This window comes from Rousettus aegyptiacus, unplaced genomic scaffold, assembly GCF_014176215.1.
Source record: "Rousettus aegyptiacus isolate mRouAeg1 unplaced genomic scaffold, mRouAeg1.p scaffold_m13_p_5, whole genome shotgun sequence".
Classification (NCBI taxonomy): Eukaryota; Metazoa; Chordata; class Mammalia; order Chiroptera; family Pteropodidae; genus Rousettus; species Rousettus aegyptiacus.
Genome location: NW_023416308.1, coordinates 116,607,078 through 116,627,020, shown reverse-complemented (window position 1 = coordinate 116,627,020; position 19,943 = coordinate 116,607,078). Strand labels below are relative to the sequence as shown.

At 57.3% G+C, this 19,943-nt stretch overlaps 2 protein-coding genes across 4 annotated transcripts; both read left to right on the top strand.

The window, feature by feature from the left end:
- The first annotated feature begins 1,170 nt into the window (after positions 1 to 1,170).
- MAP3K11 (mitogen-activated protein kinase kinase kinase 11) lies at positions 1,171 to 15,907 on the top strand. Of its 2 annotated transcripts, none has more exons than XM_016119366.2 (10): positions 1,171 to 2,395; positions 6,673 to 6,853; positions 7,039 to 7,187; positions 7,293 to 7,468; positions 7,600 to 7,843; positions 8,337 to 8,450; positions 9,304 to 9,439; positions 9,533 to 9,624; positions 14,028 to 14,450; positions 15,089 to 15,907. In XM_016119366.2, the coding sequence occupies exons 1-10, from the start codon at positions 1,660 to 1,662 to the stop codon at positions 15,400 to 15,402; spliced, it is 2,565 nt and encodes an 854-aa protein (XP_015974852.2). In that variant the 5' UTR covers positions 1,171 to 1,659; the 3' UTR covers positions 15,403 to 15,907. The 2 variants fall into 2 exon arrangements, with proteins under 2 accessions (XP_015974852.2, XP_015974851.2); XM_016119365.2 differs by having other exon boundaries at positions 15,065 to 15,907.
- A 127-nt stretch (positions 15,908 to 16,034) lies between these two features.
- KCNK7 (potassium two pore domain channel subfamily K member 7) lies at positions 16,035 to 19,885 on the top strand. Of its 2 annotated transcripts, XM_016119376.2 has the most exons (3): positions 16,035 to 17,539; positions 18,884 to 19,282; positions 19,556 to 19,885. In XM_016119376.2, the coding sequence occupies exons 1-3, from the start codon at positions 17,221 to 17,223 to the stop codon at positions 19,759 to 19,761; spliced, it is 924 nt and encodes a 307-aa protein (XP_015974862.2). In that variant the 5' UTR covers positions 16,035 to 17,220; the 3' UTR covers positions 19,762 to 19,885. The 2 variants fall into 2 exon arrangements, with proteins under 2 accessions (XP_015974862.2, XP_036077416.1); XM_036221523.1 differs by lacking the exon at positions 16,035 to 17,539 and adding an exon at positions 17,607 to 18,523 and having other exon boundaries at positions 18,884 to 19,885.
- Positions 19,886 to 19,943: the final 58 nt, after the last annotated feature.

Below are 19,943 nucleotides of genomic sequence, written 5' to 3'. Positions count from 1 at the left end.
GCCCGACCATCCCAGTTAGGACCCGGAAAAGGAAAACCTGACAGCATGAATGCGCAAGCGCAGGGAGGCGGTCGGCGGGGGAAAGGAGCAGGGGGGCCTCTGGGCGTGCGCAGAGCCTAGGTCTGCGGGAAGAGACAAGCCGAAAGGTAGAAGAGCTTGGGCGCATGCGCACACCTAGGTGTTGCCAACCTAAAGAAAACCACTGGGCGGAACCAAAGGGAGAGTTGAGTGGCCATTGGATAACGGCAGAGTCAATTAGTACAAAGCTCTCCCAATGAGTTACGGGAGGTGGGAAAGAGGATAGAGGTGTGGACGTCCCAGTGCTACGGCCAGAGTTCCGCGCCACGGGAGCACGCCCCTCCTGATCCTGGTCCGCCCCTTTTAGTGCCTGGCCTCAAACGCCACTAGCGTCTGTCGCCCGGAGAGGCCTCTACTTCCGGGTCAGAACTCAGATTTGGTGTGCCGAGAGCGACCCTCCAGAACAGGCGGGAATAGTCGAAATAGGATAGCGTCGTTTTTCTTAAAGTGACAGGCTCAAGGCAATTGGGGTCAACTCAGCGACTGTAAGGGCGACTTAGCTATTCTGAATCCAATTCAGGATCCCAGTGTCACTTTCCACCCGCTGGGGAAGGGGCATGAAGAAGTGGATTGTTTCCCAGCCGAGGGGAAGAGAACCTTAGACAACCCGTTCCAAGAGCTTGAGGTGCATGCAGCAAGTTACATCCTCCTCCAATCTTCCCCACCCCCACCCCACTAGCTCTGCAAAACAGAGCTTCTAGTCCCCATTTCAGATATGAAGCGAATGAGGCACAGCCCTGCAACTTCTGGAACCAAGACCAGACTCGAGTTTACCCCACTCCCAAGCCAGGTTCTTTACTCTGTTTGCTGATGCGGATGCACAGGGCGAGGGTGGCCCGTACTTAGCGGAGTACCACCTCTCCTTAGGCTTGCTATGATGGGGGGTTCGGGCTACCCTTCCTCTCCTTCTGCTCCTCTACGCCCGCCCGCCTGCCCGGGAACTCCCCAGGCTCGGCCGCCGCAGCCTCTGGGAGGGGAGCGGTGCTACCCGTTCGCGTCATCTGATGCTGTTTCCTGCAGGAGGGAGAAGAGCGGAAAAAAAGCGAAACTCCACCCTCCACCTCTGCCTCCCGCCCCCAGGGCCAAAGTACAAAGGGAGGAGGAAGAAGGGAACGGGGGTTGAAGCCGTCGGGCCGAGGGAGCCGGGCCAGGAAGGGGCAGCTGGGCCCAACCAGGGACACTCCAGCCACCCCTGCGCTAAAAGAACCAACCGGAATCCAGGCGCTGCCCCTCGCTGGCCCCACCTTACACTTGGTGGTTGCTGGAGCCAGCCTCCCAAGACTGCTCCGGGAGTGAGGGACACCTGGGCCCTTCTGAGCTGGCAATGGTGAGACGCCGGAGACCCTGGGGTCCCATCCCCGGAGCCTGACCACACTGCCCTGGGTTGCCTTCCTCTAGAAGCCCGAGATGCGGCGGGCTGGGAGGCAACACTCCTGGCTCCCTACAGAAGCGTGGGTCTGGGGCTGAGGGCCAGGGCCCGGATGCCCAGATTTTGGGACTAGGGCCTCGGCAGCCAGCAGGGGTGGGGACCAGGGGCACCCAGGGAAGGTCCCCTACACGCCCCAACGCCGGATCTCAGCCATGGAGCCCTTGAAGAACCTCTTCCTCAAGAGCCCACTGGGGTCATGGAGCGGCGGTGGCAGTGGGGGCGGAGGGAGCAGCGGCGGAGGCTGGCCAGACGGGTCCCCGAAAGCAGCGGCTTATGCCAACCCTGTGTGGACAGCCTTGTTTGACTACGAGCCCAATGGACAGGACGAGTTGGCCCTGCGGAAGGGCGACCGTGTGGAGGTGCTATCCCGGGATGCAGCTATCTCAGGCGATGAGGGCTGGTGGGCGGGTCAGGTGGGTGGCCAGGTAGGCATCTTTCCGTCCAACTATGTATCTCGGGGCGGCCCGCCCCCATGCGAGGTGGCCAGCTTCCAGGAGCTGCGGCTGGAGGAGGTGATCGGCATTGGTGGCTTTGGAAAAGTCTACCGCGGAAGCTGGCGAGGCAAGCTGGTGGCTGTGAAGGCAGCTCGACAGGACCCCGATGAGGATATCAGTGTGACAGCTGAGAGTGTGCGTCAGGAGGCCCGGCTTTTTGCTATGCTGGCACACCCCAACATCATTGCCCTCAAGGCTGTGTGCCTGGAGGAGCCCAACCTGTGCCTGGTGATGGAGTACGCAGCTGGCGGGCCCCTCAGCCGTGCCTTGGCTGGGCGGCGTGTGCCCCCCCACGTGCTGGTCAACTGGGCCGTGCAGATTGCCCGTGGGATGCACTACCTGCACTGTGAGGCCCTGGTGCCTGTCATCCACCGAGACCTCAAGTCCAACAACAGTGAGTTTTGGGGGAGCATGGTCGGAGGGTGGCATGGCCCTGGCACACACATACTGCCAACTCAGCTGAGCCTACCTGGGCTTCTGCTAGAGGCAGGAGCTCTGGCCCTAGGGGAATCCCAGTTGACCGGGACACCCACTGTTCCAGGGTTCTTCATGCCGCAGCCCCAGAAGTCCTTGACTGCAGCTCAAAGCTGCCAAGTTAAAAATTTGGGATCTCTCAGGTGTGCCATAAGTGTCCTGCCTAGCCATGGCCACCATGTCATGGAAACGGAGCGCTGGATGCTGGCTGGCGCTCTGCCTCTTCCCCACTTACGCCGTTGGCGCTCTGCCCACCTCTCCACTTGTGGTGGGCAGCTCCTCCAGAACAGATCTCCTAGGGGAAACCCCCCCATGGTGGTTGCAGTGGTCAAGGCTGGGGCTAGGGTAGAAATCCTGGCCCTACTCCTCCCCTCGGGTGCATGACCTCTAGGCAGTTATTTCAACTCAGAGCCTCAGTTCCAGACTATGAAAATAGAGTAGCTGGGAGGGGGGAATGGCTTAATGGACTGGGCAGGCCCTGTTGTCTGATGCTAGTACACAGTGGGTCCTCAGCCATGGGTGTGGACATTTGGGGGTTGAGCCACCAAGAGGGCTTCACCTGGAATCGGCTCTTGGGGTGGGGATGGTGGGATTATGGGAGGCACTCCATCTCCGGCCATATCGAGCCCCACACACTGCCCAGCGTAGGCCCAAGGCAAGGAGTGACAAGCTCAGAGGGCTTCCTCCAGCAGGCAGACTTCACAACAGACCAAAAGCAGGCAGCATTCAGAGAGGCACCCAGTCGGATGTCTAGGCCGGTCCTGACTGAAGGGCAGGAGGCAGGATTCAGCATAGTAGTGGGGACAGGGACCTGGGCCTGCTGGGGCCCAGATGTAGGTTGTAGAGCAAAAGGAAGTGCAGGGGGTTCAGTGGAGTTACTGGAGAGGCATGCACAGCTCTTGGAGGGGTGAGCACGGATATTTTGAGCCTCCTGGCCTGCGCTCACTGTGGACAGGGGAGCTGGGGTGAGCGAACACCAGGACCCAGTGATATCCAAGGCCTTGCCAGGACCAGAGGAGCCAGGGGATGTCTGCCAGCCACCCCACCCACTCCCCTCATCCACAGTAGGGGGCAGTTTTCACCTCTCAGCCTCACTCAGGGTCCTAGCCATCTAGGGACCCCCACTCCCTACTGAAGCCTGAGGGGGATTCCCCAAAGGCCCCAGGGAGGAGGGGACGCTGTCTTCTGTTTTTCCTCCAGTTTTCTTTCCAGAGAAAATGGAACAATAGCCCAGGCCCCTGCTCCCCACCCTCCCCACCGCTTCCTGCGTTTCCTGCTGCCCCTGAGCCGGCTTCCTGCCCTCGCTCCAGCCTCTGCTCCCTCCCAAGCCCAGCTGCCTGCAGGGGAGGAAAGAGCTGGGGGTGGGGGGTTTGTGGGAGAGGAAGGAGCGAGGGTTTGCACCCCCGCTCCCCTCCAGTTCCCCTGCTTCCCTCCCAGAGTCTGGGTGGTGGCGAAGGGCAGGCGGGGTGCCCTTAGCCTCCCTGATCCTGGCCTCCCACCTTGCAGATCCCAGTTCTAGGCCTGGGGTGCTGTCTGCGGGATTGGGGGGGAAGTCCCTGGACTGGGGGGGCGCAGGCAGGAAACAATGGCATGATTTTCCTGGACAATGGGGGCCTTGTGAGGAAGGCTGGCGGGGAGAGGAGGGGGAATTCTCCAGGCCCACGAGTCACAGGACTGACCAGCCAGCCCGGCCTGGGCCTGACCTCCCCCAATTCTCCCCCAAAGTATCCCCCCGCCCCATTGGAAACCTGGACCAGGCCCCCAGAAAGGAGAAGTAGGGACCATGGGAGGGAAGTGGAAGACGTGCAAGCCGCGTAGGCCACTCCCGAGCCCCACAGAGGCCAGCCTGGGAGGGGGCTGGGGGCCAGGTCCCTTTCAGAGGCTAGGGAGTCCTAAGGGGACACTGAGGCGGGGGATCTCTAGTCCTCTCTCTTCTGGGTGGCCCCTGACTGCCCCATCCCAAATGTCTACATTAGACACCAAAAGAGCAACTTGGGTTGCAACAAATTCGAGGCACTTGGAGAAAAACAGGGAATGCAGAGGAGAGGAGGAGGCTTTGTAGGTGTCAGGTCGAGCTAGGGCTGGGAGGTGGCAGAAAAGCTACCAGTACAAAGAAGTCCCGAGTCTTGGGTGAGTTACCTGGGCCTCAAGTTACCTGACTAAAAAGGGGGCCTCCCAGCCTGTGATACTGGTGCAGAAAGTGCTTCACTAGTCTGTGAGGTACCACGTGTGGCTAGAAACCCAGCCAGGAAGCAGCAAAGGGTGGTCTTCAGGAGGATGGGTAGGTCCTGGCACTGGAGGAGGCAGGAGTCCCTCTCCAACCCCAGCACACAGACCCCTTCTTCTGGTCCCACTCCAGCCACCTGCCCCATGTTTTTCGGAATGAGCTCATGTAGTGTTTACTAAATGGTCAGGTTCTGAGCCTCCAGCAGCTGGGCCAGAGGCTGTTGCAAAGCTGGGAGTAAGTTGTGATCGAGGAAGGAGAAGAGAGTCTACAGAGAGATGTTATTAGCGGTAGAATCTTTAGGACAATTGGCATTTGGCACATTCGTGCTAGATGTCAGACCTTGCGCCAAGGTTTTAAAAAGTATGATCTTGTATAATACTCATGACAACCCTGAGGTGGCTTTTGTCGTCATCCTCAGCTTTATTAACTTCAGAACTCAGCCCTAGTCTGGCTCAGAGGGTGGGTTGCAGGACCATTCTCTGAGTTAGGAGAAATGGCAAGCTTTGCCGGGTGTGGTGGGATGATGAAGGCGGTCGTTGAGGGCGTACGGACATCAAGTAGGGCAGCTGATGGGCAGCCGAATTGACTCTGACCTAGAGCTCCAAATGTAGGAGATGCCAGTGGGTGGCTAGGCACCTGGGAGAAGATAAGACAGCCTGGGGGCGGTGGGCAGAGGATCAGGAGAGGCCAGGCTCTGAGGAATTGACAGGGTTGAGGATGGGAGAGGCCCTGAAGGGAATGGCACAAGCAGCGAAAGGCCCCAGGAACCAAAGACAGAGGGGTAGGTCCATGCCAGATGCCCCCGCAAGGCCCAGAGAGCTTGGCCAGCAGCAGGGTAGGGAGTTGTGTTTTTAGGCCTGAAAAAGTGCATACCCTTAGTTCTGCCATCCCTTCCGAGAAGTCTCTGACTCACTGGGCTGTGTTAGATGCCTCACACCCAGCGGCCTTCTGGTACTGCCCCCCAGTACTCTGGGCTGCCCCCATTACAGTGCTGTCACCTGAGAAGGAGAGCTGAGAGGTGTGTTCTGAAATGACACGTGTTCAGAAACGTAGCCGGCTTGGATGTCACTTCCCTACTGTGCAGTTGTCTATAACCAGAAAAGTAGAGAGGCCCTTTCAGACCCTGGTTGATTTTATGACTTTGTCCTCTTTGTATTCCTCTAAAACTTCTCTCATTTGAGCCATGTTTTTCCTGATGAGAGATTTGCAATTTGCTTCTTCCTCTCTCTGTAGAGGCTGGTGGCCCCCATTTGGATCAAAGCCATGAGCCCCAGCCAAGTCTGACCATCCACTCCTACATTTATTCCAAGCTCCTCCTTTCTGGGCAAGAACCATCAGTTTCTTAGATCCCTTTCTCTGTACATTCAACTGCGTTAGTAGTTATCTTTTGGAGTCTTTCTCTCCCCTGGGAGTGGCTGCATTAACCACAGAGCGATATGGGCACTTGGGGCCTGTGGTGCCTGTTGGGTTCCCTCCTGCTCCCCACCCCAAGGGAGGTTCTGATTCACACTCCTGCCTCAGCAAAATGACAAGACACGGGTGTCCCTTGAAATTAAAGGCACAGAGGTTGAGAGGCTGCAATATTGCTGCTTTCTATTCAATTCAGACTAGGTTGGAATCTGCTTTATTTGTGTGTGACCTTGGCCAAGTCATTTCCTTGCTTAGTTTCTTCACCTGTACGATGGGGATAATGATGTCTACCTCACGGATCTTTTTCTGTGAGCGCTAGAACTGAGTGTAAAACGCCTGGTCTCTAATAGCCCCCCCCCCCCCATCAAACATTTCCCAGCATTGTTATTTTTTATCTGATTCTACCCCAACCCCAGCTGTGAGCTTTCTGGGGCAAGATCACCTCAGTGCTCCTAGTACCCAGCCAGGATGTCTGTCAGATGACAGTTTGCTTCCAGCTCCTCCCTGTGCCCACCACTTGAGCCCGGAGCATCCACAACCCTGCCCCTCCTCTTCCCCAGTTCTGCTGCTGCAGCCTATTGAGGGTGACGACATGGAGCACAAGACCCTGAAGATCACTGACTTCGGCCTGGCCCGAGAGTGGCACAAAACCACACAAATGAGTGCTGCGGGCACGTATGCCTGGATGGCTCCGGAGGTCATCAAGGCCTCCACCTTCTCTAAGGGCAGCGATGTCTGGAGGTGCGGCCTGGGTGGAGGCTGGACAGGGCCGGCTGTGGGGCTGCAGAAGGCAGAGGTGGCTGCCTAAATCTAGGGCTGGGCAGACAGGCAGAGCCCTGGGGGAGGGACCCAAGTCATTTAGTTCTTGATTGCTTTGGGGTGCAATGAATGGAGGAGGGGACACAGACCCTTTGTCTCACCCACAGCTTTGGGGTGCTGCTGTGGGAATTGCTGACTGGGGAGGTGCCCTACCGTGGCATCGACTGCCTTGCTGTGGCCTACGGAGTGGCTGTTAACAAGCTCACACTGCCCATCCCGTCCACCTGCCCCGAGCCCTTCGCACAGCTCATGGCTGGTAAGGGAAGGGTGCGGGAGGGCGAGGGGCAGAGCTCCTTGGCCCAAAACACATCCACCAACAGACCTCTTCTTATTCTGTTCCCCCTACACGCTGTGCCCTCAGACTGCTGGGCGCAGGACCCCCATCGCAGGCCCGACTTCGCCTCCATTCTGCAGCAGTTGGAGGCGCTAGAGGCGCAGGTCCTGCGGGAAATGCCGCGGGACTCCTTCCATTCCATGCAGGAAGGCTGGAAGCGCGAGATCCAAGGCCTCTTCGACGAGCTGCGGGCCAAGGAAAAGGTAGGAGTTAGGGTCCCACTGTTAGGAAATACCAGGAAGGAGTGTCTCCCCGGTTTCCATTCGACAGAGTTGGGACGGGCCCCAAGATTCCTACCGTACTGACCCCACTGCCTTCACTACCCTGTTCTCAGGAACTACTGAGCCGCGAGGAGGAGCTGACCCGAGCGGCGCGTGAGCAGCGGTCACAGGCGGAGCAGCTGCGGCGGCGCGAGCACCTGCTGGCTCAGTGGGAGCTGGAGGTATTCGAGCGCGAGCTGACACTGCTGCTGCAGCAGGTGGACCGCGAGCGGCCACACGTGCGCCGCCGCCGCGGCACCTTCAAGCGCAGCAAGCTCCGCGCGCGGGACGGCGGCGAGCGCATCAGCATGCCACTCGGTAAGGGGCGGGCTCCAGCGCGCCGCCCGCCATTGGCTGCATTGGAGGAGGGGTGGAGTCGTGTGGTCGTGCTGGCCGCACTGGGATTGGTTTAGGGTGTTAGTGGGTGGACCCACGAGCTGCAGGTTGGAAGGGGTGGGACTAAGCGTGTTTTTCTGGGCGGGTTCTGAAGGGGGTATTTGCATGTCGGCCTGGGAGTGGCTGCGGCCGGGAAGGGGCGAGGCTCATGGAAGTTCTGGGAAGGCCGAGGGGCGGGGCGAGCGGGCTCCCGGGAATCTCCGACTCCGCTGGGCATCTTCGGATGGTGGAGTCCAGGCGGTCCGCTCTCCTTACCGAGAGCCTGGGGCCCAGGAAGGCAGTGAGGCTGGCCCATCACAGTCACCGTGCCAGGCCCAGTCCCTATACTGCCTACCAGCCGGCCAGGGGGCCCTGCAGGTCAAAATCTGTGCTCTCCTCCACCACAAACCTGTACCTGCTTCCTTCCCAAACCCAGACTTCAAACACCGCATCACTGTGCAGGCCTCGCCCGGCCTAGACCGAAGAAGAAACGTCTTCGAGGTCGGATCTGGGGACTCGCCCACCTTTCCCAGGTTCCGGGCCATCCAGTGTAAGAAACTTTGCTGTCCTGTGCCCTTCCCCCACCGCTTATCCTCTGTCAAACCCTTAAACCCTTTCTTTTCTTTTCCTTTTTTTAGGTGAGGCAACTCTTGGTTGACCTCATAGATTGCAAGGATCTTGTCAGTTTACAATCCCTTTATTTTTTACACCTACAGCATTTGGTCTTCCCAGGTGGTCTCCCATCCAAGTACTAACCAGGCCCAACCCTGCTGAGCTTCCCTTATCAGGCGAGATCAGGCTTGTTGAGGGTAGCATGGCTGTAAACTGTCAAACTCTTTCTTAAGGTTGAATCCCACCCACTGTCTCCTCTTCCCCCCACCCCCAGTCTCTTCTATCAGTCTAGACTGGTACTTCTGAGTTCCCAAGCAGCATTTCTTTTACTAATTTTTTGAAGTTGAAACAGTTGTATGACACTAGTATCTTTTAAATGTCATACTAACGTTAACTTAATTCTTCGCACTTACTATGTGAGGTGGCTATCCTTACTAAGTTTTACAAACGAGAAAAGTGAAAAAAGCAACTTGCCTAACGTTATACATCTATGAGTCAGTTCAAACCTAGGGAGTTTACTATAGTGTCTGTACTACCTTCTAAGCAGCAAATGCCAGCTAAAGGACTAGATGAGATGTCCCACCCTACTGCCAACACCAGGACCTAAACCCACGTACCTCACCCCAGTTCTGTTCCGTTCTGTGACCCAAAGCCCACCTGGGAATGGATCGGGGCCCAGCCTGCTCTCATCCTATTAGACGTTGCCCCTGGAGCCTGACTCTCATGATGGGGGAGAATAAGGATCAGGACTTTTGACCTCAGCTTAGAGTCCATCGGTTTTCCCCCTGCAGTGGAGCCTGCAGAACCAGTCCAGACATGGGGCCGCCAGTCCCCCCGACGCCAGGAAGACTCAAGCAATGGAGAGCGGCGAGCATGCTGGGCCTGGGGTCCCAGTTCTCCCAAGCCCGGAGAAATCCAGAATGGGAGGTAAGTACCCAGGTACCCCCAACCCCAGCATGATCTGCCTCCCAACAGTCATGAGATTCACGAAGCACAACTCCCCTCCTCTCCTGTTACCAGGAGAAGGTCTCGCATGGACGAAGCTACCTGGTACCTGGATTCAGATGATTCATCCCCCTTAGGATCTCCTTCCACACCCCCGACGCTCAATGGTAAGTGGCCTTGTCGCCTCCCAGCAGACTCTTGCTGCACCCCCTCTGTGGTTGTTGTGGGGAGGCTACCAGAAGCCATCAGGCACAGCAAGGCCAAACCTAGAACCCAGGTCTGACCTATAGGCCCCTGACTGAGCTGGGTACAGCCCAAGCCTCAGCGAGCCCAGAGTCTGATATCCCTGTTCAGGCCTCTTTGCTAGCCTGTGGGGGTCACTGTGTCCTCAGCAGGCTCTAGAGGGAAGGAAGATGGAATGGTATCCCCCATTTAGGACACGAGAGAAGCTGGGCCCAGAGAGAGGAAGGAAACGGTCCATGTGGACTAGAGACAGACAAGTGGCTGCCACACCGTGCTTCTCAGAGTCCCGTCTGAGAAGCTTCTGTGTGGAGAAGAGTATATGAAAGCTGAGCAGGCGGGGATCCAGGGCCCATTCTCACTGCATCTGGGGTCGTTCTCGGCTTTTCTTCATGATGACTGCACTATGTTCCAGGCATTCCATGCAAGCAACAACCTTGTGAGGGGAGGTGCTATTATTATCCCTGCTTTTGAGATGAGGAAACTGAGGTTCCTAAAGGTGAAGTAACCTACCTAAAGCCCCCAGCTAAGGATTTGAACCCATAGTGATTTTGGCTCCCATGCTCGTGGCAAGCTTCCTCCAAAGCTTTCACTTGAAGAAAGGGTTTATCACATTGAAACAGCTTGGGAAGCTGGGGATCAGGCCGAGAGCAGGGCTCATCTCTACACCGCCCAGCATTGGGAGGGGCTAGAAAGTTGCAGCCTCCCTTGCCCGTGGGTCTCTTCAGAGCTCACAGCTGCACCTGCTTCTCACAGCCAGAACACAAGACCTGGCTTAGTTGCTGTCAGGCCAGCGTCCTATTCAGCAAATGATTCAGATTCTCTTCTCTCACTTGACCTAGCATATCACCTCCACTATTACCTGAGTAATCACAACAGCTAACATCTATTGGGTCCCTTCTCTGTGCCAGGAAATGCTGTGAGGTGAGTATTAGTATTAGCTCCATTTTATCAAGGAGGAAACTGAGGCACAGAGAGGTTAAGTGCTTTGATATAGGGTACACAGTATAACCGGGCTTTGAACCGGGTCTACTCCAGAGGCAGGGCCCTGGATCCCTGTCTGCCACACCATTTACTGCTCCCGCAGCTGCATTGCCCCAAGCCGGCTCTGCCACAGGGACTGAATTGAGACTGGGAAGGCCAAGAGGCCAGCTTGGATTCACCTGCTCTAGAATGTACCAGCCCAGAAGGGTTAGTAGAGAAGTGGAAGCAGCCTCTGATCATGTTCCGCAGATCCCTTTGGCCTTGCAGTCAGGGGCAAGGACTGAAAGGCCTGGACCCCATCCTTCTCAAGCTTGCCACTTTACCTGAAAGGATGTCACCTGCCCCAGCCCAGCTGCCAGCTGAGCACTGGGTTCCCTTAGCACAAGCCCATACTCCAGTCACCATCTTGAGCCCACAAGAGTGCATGACCTTGACCTCCCAGCTGCCCCGAATCAGAAGCCTGGCTGAGTATCAAAGAAGAGCCCCTAAGATTGTCCCAGGCATAAGCCACAGCATTGGGGAACCCCATCTTCCACCCCTATCTCCACCTGGGTGTCCTGGTCCCTGGGGAATTGGTGGCACTGCGTTGCATATTGGCGGATGCAGTCAGGCCACAATGACAAATTGCGCTGTGATGCCTGTCACCCTGGAGCTGGCCATGTCCTCTCCATGAGGCTTTACAGAAGCAATTTATCTTCATCTTTGGATCAAGAATGGTTGTGCTACTTTCTCCTAAACAGCAGGGTTGCCAATTCTTAGTGCCAGGAAGCTTAGAGGGAAATTAAACCCTTGTTGAGTTACCTTGGGCAAGTCACTTACCTCTTGGAACCTCAGTTTCTCAGGCCGTTGACTGCAGGAACTTCTTTCCAATCCATGTTGTGTACTGACCTCCACCTTCACTGAGCTTTGTCCCATTTTTCTTGCTTCTTTGAAACATGTTTCCCTTCTGTTCTGTTTAAACTCACTATAAATAATCAGTTTCTTTACCTTTAAAATGGGGTGATAACGATCACCTTATGTGGTTGTTGCAAGGATTATAAGAATGGATTCCGCCATTACACATGTATTGATGCATTTCATGAGCAAGGCATCAGCATGTTAGAGATCAACGCTGCCCTGACCTCGGAGAGGGCCTAGTCTGGAGAAGGAGGCAGATTCCTGAATAGACAAGTACAGTAGAAGCAGTAAGTGTGGGAACAAGGGCTGTATTAACGCGTAACATGAGCAATAACTGCACAAGTGAGGGGCATCCTAGGAAGGCTTCTAAAAGGAGAAAAAAACTCGTTCTACTCTACACCCTGCTCACTTCACTTCTGACACCAAATATGTGAGATTGTTCCCCATACCGACCAATTCTCCAACACCAGCTGGGTGTCCTACAGTTCAATTCAAGTCTGACATTATCTACCTGGAGTTCATTACCTGAACCCCACAGGTTAAGAGCTCAGTCCCCCAAGACTCCTCCCACTTCAGATGCCAATTTCAAGTCCAGGTTGTCACGTGGTTCTGACCAACTGGCTATGAATCAGGGATTCCCACAAACCCCTCTTCAGGTTTGATAATTTGCTAGAGCAGATCACAGAACTCAGGAAAACAGTTTACATACTAAATTACCAGTTCCTTATAAAGGAAGGATACAGATCAAGAACAACCAGATGGAAGAGATGCATAGGGCAAGGGATGTGGGAAGGGGGACAGGGCATCAGTGCCCTTGCGAGCACAGCCCTTTAGCAGCACCTAGGGGTGTTCACTAACCCGGAAGTTCCCTGAACCCCCCTTCCTCCAGGGTGTTTATGGAGGCTTCATTACACTGACATGATTGATTGGTGAACTCATTGACCAGTGATGATCAAACTCAACCTCCAGCCCCTCCCCACCCCAAAGAGAGGTGGGACCGAATGCTTCAACCCTCTTTAATTAAGTGGTTGGTTCCTCAACCAGACCCCATCCCTAGGGACTTTCCAAAAGTCGACTCTTTAATATGAACTCAGGTATGGTTAAAAGGGGCTTGTTATGAATTTTAAAACATACTCCTTTTACCTTTATCACTCTATCACTCTGCCAGGAATGAGAGGAAGGCCAAATACATTTCTTATTATAAATCACCATATCACAGCATCACAGAGGAGGTGACATATGATTGGGTCTTGATGGGTGGGAAAGGTTTGCTGGGCAGAGGGAATAGTGTGTGCATAGGTGTGGGGCTCACCAGACCTGAGGAGCGAGAAGCCTGGCTGAAACTCAGAGGGGAGGCGAGAGCCGAGGAGTAACAGGCAGGGGCCAGGCCTGCACCGCCTGGGTCTGTGAAGCCCAGTGCAGCCCCAGCCTATCGGTCAGCAGATTGTTGAATGAATGAGTGAGCGAAGCTGGAAAAACAAGATGGAGGCAGTTTGAGAAGGTCCTGGAAATTACAGGGAGTTTTTATGCACAGATCTGTCTTAAGAAGCAGGAAGATTGGGTAAGGCTTGTGGCCGAGAATGGTACCCCTCCCCAGGCCTAGTCCTGGTTCATAGTAGAAACTCATTTTTCTCAGTCTTGCATTTCTTCCTCTTGGCACACAGCCAGTGCGCCACTCCAGGCAGGCCTTCTCCATGCCTGGCCCAAAGAGGAAGGGGAAGGCGGAAGGGGCAAGGCTGGGGAAGGCTTTCAAAGGCCAGCCAAGGAGCTTGAACTTTCTTCTCGTGGCAATGGAGAGCCATGGCAGGTTCTAGAGCCGAGGAGGACCTGGCAGAATTGGAGTTTGTGGGAGGTCACCGTAGACCCCTCCCAACTTCCTCAGGGATGGGTTCCCTAGGCCCACAGGTAGGACAGAGATGTCTTGAAATCCAGAGCAGAGTCTGGTTGGGAAGTAATGGAGGGCGAAGGCCCCCGTTGCCCCTGCACTGAGGCCAGCTACTCCCCTCACCGGCTGTGCAGCCTTGGACGAGCCCTCAATCTCTCTGAGCCTAGAAGCCTCACACGCCCGCATACAGATCAGACAATGTAATGCCACTAAATCATTCAGCTGGGGCCTGGCACAGACTGCCCTCTCTGAGCCTCAGTTTCTTCATTTCTGGAATAGAGACAGTGATGTGGGTTGTTGTGTACATTAGAATGCCCTGCGTGCCCCAGATAAGCTCCTGCTGGAGTCCGGGCATGCAGGCAAAAGTTGGTCACAGGGCATAGGTCCTAGTGTCATCCCTTGGGCTCTGCAACTCTGGAATCCAGAGGGAAATTGAGAGCCAGGGAGCTGCGGCCGGGAAGATGCTGTGGGGAGCAGAATCCAGTCCTTGTTTCAGGGCCACTGAGGGGGTCCCTGGAGGCCAATATGAAGACAGCCTAACCTGTGCTCCGCCCCCGTCCCCAGGTAACCCCCCACGGCCAAGCCCGGAGCCAGAGGAGCCACGTCGGCCAACGACGACGACGGCGGCGGCGACAGAACGCGGTAGTGGCTCCGGGACGCCCAAGCTGATCCAGCGCGCGCTGCTGCGCGGCACCGCCCTGCTCGCCTCGCTGGGTCTCGGTCGCGACCTGCAGCCACCCGGGGTCCCAGGCCGGGAGCGCGGGGAGCCTCCGCCAACGCCCCCAGCACCGCTGCCCACGCGGTCCCCTGCCGAGCCGCCCCCCTCTCCGCTCATACGCTTCTCCCCCAAGACTCCTGACGCCCCCGCCTCTCCGTTGAGCCCAGATGCCCCTGGTCCCCCCACCCCGGTCCCCCTCTTGCTGGAGCTGGGTGTCCCCTCGGGCCAGCCGTCAGCCAAGAGCCCCCGGCGCGAAGAAGAGAGACGCGGTGAGTGGCGGATTGCTGGCCGGCTTGGTGGTGGAGAGGGGAGGGGGCCTGGTGGGGGCAAGCCCACAGATATCTGCTGGGCCCCAAACCAGGCCGCTGGGCACGTATGAGGGAACTGAGTTCTAAGTTCAGCCACCCAGTGGTCAGGGGCGGGGTGGGGCCCGGCCAGGCTGGTTGTGAAATAATGGAAGCAATGATAATGATGACTGACAGTAGCCGACTCCTGGTCGCTTACTTGTGCCAGGAACTGTTCCTAGTGCGTTAGAGAGGTTGTCTCACGTAATGACCACAAGAACCCTGTGAACTAGCTACTCTTGTTAGATCCATTTTTCAGATAAGGATATTTAAGGCACAGAGAGAGCAAGGGACCTGAGGCTCCCGCCCGTAGGTGACAGAGCTGGAATCCAAGCCCAGGCCCCTCAGCTCCGGAGGCCTGGCTCTGACCTGCTTCCTAGTAAACAGATGCACCATGGAGCATAAGGGGCCATGAAAGTTAAAGAGTCAAGTAGCTTATTGTGCAGATGGGGAAACTGAGGCCTGGAGCAGGGCCACGCCTCCTGGCGACACTCAGACATAGGTGGCCACCTGACCCTGTGCCCCTCCCCCCTTCATAGGACGTACTGTGTCGCCCCCACCAGGAATATCTCGCTCCGCTCCTGGCACCCCGGGCACCCCACGCTCACCGCCCCTGGGTCTCATCAGCCGACCTCGGCCCTCACCCCTTCGCAGCCGAATCGACCCATGGAGCTTCGTGTCAGCCGGGCCACGGCCTTCACCCTTGCCCTCACCACAGCCTGCGCCCCGTCGGGCACCCTGGACCTTGTTCCCGGACTCAGACCCCTTCTGGGACTCTCCACCTGCCAACCCCTTCCGGGGTGGCCCTCAGGACTGCAGGGCGCAGACCAAAGACATGGGTGCCCAGGCCCCATGGATGCCGGAAGCAGGGCCTTAAGTGGGCCGGGCTGCTTCCTGCCACTCCAGCTGCCCTAGAGGAGTCACAGCATACACTGGAATAGGAGCCCGGCAAGCCTCTGTAGCTGCCTTGGTTTCCCCAAGGGAACCCGCCCCTTTTGGGGGTCAGGAACACTACACTGCACAGGAAGCCTTCACACTGGATGGGGACCTGCACCCCCTACACACCTGCAACCTGTGGGTCTCTCAACTTATCTGCCCCACTGGGGCCCAACACTGTACCCAGCTGGTTGGGAGGACCACAGCCTGTCTCAGGGAATTGCCCCCAGGGGTGGTGCCGGGAGGAGGGGAGGTGCGAGGGAGAGGGGCCAGCCTCAGCTGTCACCAGCACTTTTGACCAAGTCCTGCTACTGTGGCCCCTGCCCCAGGGCTTAGTGCCTGGACCCCCTGCCCTGGGGGTTCTCTGGGTGCCTTCTTGCTGCCCTGGCCAGGGTCAGGGTCTCAGCCTCGGGATCCAATGAAGCCAAATAAACTCCCCAAACACAGCCTGTCACCTTTCTTAGAAGTAACCAGGAATCCAACCCCTTACACAACCCTGGTGACTTCACGCGCCAAGCAAAATGAGCAGTTGACCTGGGCCTGGGCTGGTGCCTTGCACTACACCCTCCCCCTGGGATCAGGTCTGCCGGCCTCGGCCAGGAGGCCCTCGTCACCCACACACACTGGCCTCACCCACCATCTCCCCACCCTCGCCAGGCCTTTCCCACCATTTCAAGTGACACTTCACCCTGATTCATCCTGGTGCCGGAAGGTCCTTGCTTATCCTCAGGGCCCGGCTGTGATGTTGCCTCCCCAGGGACTCTGGCTGTGCTGCAGTCTGAGCAGCCGGCAGAATTTGGAAACCCACAGCCCTCTGGGTAGCATCTTGAGGGGTTTGTTCTGAGTGTATATCCCATGGTCTGGACCCAGGAAGGGTGAACCCCCGGCACCCAGCTCCACTCACACTGCCACAGGGTCCTGCCATTTACAGTCCAGGCTCCCCTCCCCCTGCGCTCTCCATGGCAGCCAGACTCACCGTGTCTCCAGTGTCCAGCAGAGCAGGACTCAAGGGGGCAGGGCAGAAAGAGTTCCCAGGAGGGACTTACAATAGAGACCTGGCAGCAGCATCTCTCCAGGGCGCTCTGCAAATTCTCAGCTCCTTACCTCGCCACCCCTGGCCCTACTAGACCCACCCCAAATCCCACATTCCTTTCCCACTCTGCTGCCCAGGGTCTCACACCCCAGCTCTTTCCCTTCTTGACGCCTCTACCCCCAGCTGAATGTCACTCCTACAGGGGCTGTCTCAGAACGCTTTCCCATAATCAAGGGTTTCCTTCAGGGAGCGGAATGACAAGGTGAACATGTCGTTTCCTTGCTAACAGGTTTCTTGTGTGAACATCAGAAGGAAAGAAACCTGTCTGTCCTCTCCCCTGGTGTCCTCAGGATCTGAACCTCTGCTGAGTGGATGAATGGAGTACGTGTGACTGAGTGTGTCCTTCGAAAAACCACTAAGGTGTGACTCTGAGCCAGTCACTTACCTCTCTGGGCCTTGCCTTCCTCCACCCAGCTCTCATCACCCCAGCTTCAGGGAATTGGGCAAATAATGGCCCTAGAAACTGGGAGGAGTGAGCCACCTCACCTCTAAGCCAGAGCTGCCTCCTCTCCTCCAGTTCACACTCACCCCAGCTATGTCCCAGGCTTCCCTCCCTCTCGGCCGCCCACACAGCAGTTCCTCCCAACCCCACCTGCCGGCCCCTCCCAGGTGCCTGCGGTGGAGCAGCCGGCTCCCAGGGCACCTCAGACTCCCTGGCGGCACACCATGGGGGGTCTAAGGCCCTGGGCCCGGTACGGACTCCTGGTTGTGGCCCACCTGCTGGCCCTCGGACTTGGGGCTGTAGTGCTACAGGCCCTGGAGGGGCCTCCAGCACTCCAGCTCCAGGCCAGGCTCAGGGCTGAGCTGGCCACTTTCCAGGCGGACTACAGGGCCTGCCTACCACCTGGGGCACTGGAGGAGCTGCTGGGCACTGCCCTGGCAGCCCAGGCCCATGGGGTCTCCAGACTGGGCAATGGCTCAGAGGCCGGAAACTGGGATCTGCCCTCGGCTCTTCTCTTCACTGCCAGCATCCTCACCACCACGGGTAAGGCCGTCAAGCGGCCGGGCAGGAGGGGACTCCTGAGGCCATTGATCCCTTGGGTCCTGGGAGCGTAGCCCTTCCCCCAACCCCAAAGTGCCAGACAGAGCCCAGGCCCTATTAGGCCTGACATCACAGCTGGGGCTCCACATCAACACACCCCAACTGGTGCCTCAACTTCGGCTGCCAGGAGAGGTGTGGCCTCCCCGGCAACACTCCCAGGCACCCTTTGAGACCCAGGAGAGGTGCTCAGACCCCATGGGTCTGAGGCGAGGCAGGGAACATATTGTGGGATGGCTTCTTGGATGGAGAGAAATGGAATGGACCTGGGGAGCACAGATTGGGACCACGGACTCAGGAGGCAGTGTGAGGGGAGTAAGTCCTGAGGAGATGTTAGCTAAGGCCTGAGGGCACAGAGGTGAAGGGATTCCTGGCAGAGGGAACAGCATGTGCGAAGGCCAAAGAAAGAAAGGAATGGTTTGTGTGTGTGTGTGTGTGTGTGTGTGTGTGTGTGGTCCTGCATAGTCTCTAACTACTTTCGAAAATTAAAATCTGTTTTCCAACTTCTTTTGGAAAAATCAGAAAACCTATTTGCGCTGAGCCAGAATCCCTGCAAGGCCACATACTGGCTGGAGCAGGACAAGGCCTGCCCGTTTGGACAGAGCACGTGCATCCCAGGCCACCCCCGTCCCCACTGCTCCCTCTCGTCTCACATCTGGCTCCTCTAGGCGTTTGAGTCTACAGACTCTGGACTAGCTGATCCTGTTCTCCCAGCACGCCCTGCTCCCTCGGCCCTCCTTCGGTGCACATGCCTTCCGCCGCTGAAAGCCCAACTGGCGCAGGCTGTCTCTTTTGCAGCTCTTCATGTCAAGTGTCTTGAAAGACTCTCCTGCCTGTCTGCCCCACTGAATCGCGAGGCCTAAGCAGACTCGGATTCCAGTACAAGGCTCAGCACACAGGATAATGCTCTATACCTTTGGGAGCGACAGAGTAGGTGTTCCGCCCAGTGGACGTGGAAGTATCTATTAGGGCAGAACCGAGGACTCTCACAAAGCCAAGCTCCCCCTGGGGCAGAGCTGTTCTCAGGATTGTCTCAGCTGCAAGAGGCCCGAGGGCAGACTGTCTCTTTTAACTCTTTCGTTTTCTAGAAAATAAAAGAGTAGCCCAGAGATGTTAAGGGACTGACTTGCCCAAGCCCCCAAGTGAATGAGCAGAGCCAGACAGGGCAGTTCCGGCAGTCTCTGCCACTAGAGGGCAGCCCTCTGCTGAGGTGGTTGGGGAAAGTGGGGACCCCTATCAGCCCTTCCACGTAAGTACTCATTGCCCATCCATTGTCTCTCTCCTCTCCAGGTTATGGCCACATGGGCCCGCTATCGGCAGGTGGAAAGGCCTTTTGTGTGGTCTACGCGGCCCTGGGGCTGCCGGCGTCCCTAGCACTTGTGGCCACATTGCGCCACTGCCTGCTGCCTCTGTTCAGCCGCCCAGTCGCCTGGGTCGCCGTCCACTGGCAGCTGGCACCAGCCAGGGCTGCGCTGCTGCAGGCAGCTGGGCTGGGCCTGCTAGTGGCTGGCACCTTCGTGCTGTTACCGGCATTGGTGCTGTGGGGTGTGCAGGGCGACTGCAGCCTGCTGGAGGCCGTCTACTTCTGCTTTGGCTCGCTCAGCACCATTGGCCTGGGGGACCTGATGCCTGGTCGCGGCCGTGACCTGCATCCAGTGCTTTACTACCTTGGCCAGATTGCACTTCTCGGTGAGTCCAGCTGCCAAGGAGCACCACAGGGAAGAGAGGAGGGAAGAGGAGCCCGGACTACAACTCCCATAAACCAGAGTGGGGGAAGGCTAGCCTCACAGGTGGGGGACCCTGCCCTAGGGGGTGGTGTGGGAGTTGCAGTCGGAAGAATCCAGGTGGCAGTGTTAAGTGAACTGAGTGGCGTCAGGTGCCAGGGCGAGTCACCAGGCTGGGAGGTGGGCAGGGAGCATCACCGGCATCCCAAGAGCTGCCCTAGCAACCTCTCCTACTCAGGTTACTTGCTCCTGGGGCTCCTGGCCATGCTGCTGGCCGTGGAGACATTCTCGGAGCTGCCACAGGTCCGTGCCATGGTGAAGTTCTTCGGGTCCAGTGGCCCCGTGACCGCTGAGGACCAAGGTGGCATCCTGGGGCAGGATGAACTGACTCTGAGCACTCTGCCCCCCTCAACTACAGCACCGGAACAGACCCCAGCTTGCTGACAGGTGTCAGGTGATGTTGCTGAACTCCTTCCAGGTGGAGAAGCCTGAGGAGGAAGCCTCCAGCGATGGGAGGGGAGTGGTGGGTGCGAGGACTTCAGGGAATAATTTGTTAATAAAAAATAGAACAGGCAACGACCCAGACTGTGCTTTTGTCTCCTTCCTACGGTGATGAACAACCCAAA

Coding starts and splice junctions, on each gene's coding strand:
- MAP3K11 (XM_016119365.2), top strand. CDS start 1,660: ATGGAGCCCTTGAAGAACCTCTTCCTCAAGAGCCCACTGGGGTCATGG. Junction 6,854..7,038: donor AAGGGCAGCGATGTCTGGAG/GTGCGGCCTGGG, acceptor TCTCACCCACAG/CTTTGGGGTGCTGCTGTGGG. Junction 7,188..7,292: donor CTTCGCACAGCTCATGGCTG/GTAAGGGAAGGG, acceptor CTGTGCCCTCAG/ACTGCTGGGCGCAGGACCCC.
- KCNK7 (XM_016119376.2), top strand. CDS start 17,221: ATGGGGGGTCTAAGGCCCTGGGCCCGGTACGGACTCCTGGTTGTGGCC. Junction 17,540..18,883: donor CAGCATCCTCACCACCACGG/GTAAGGCCGTCA, acceptor TCTCCTCTCCAG/GTTATGGCCACATGGGCCCG. Junction 19,283..19,555: donor TGGCCAGATTGCACTTCTCG/GTGAGTCCAGCT, acceptor TCTCCTACTCAG/GTTACTTGCTCCTGGGGCTC.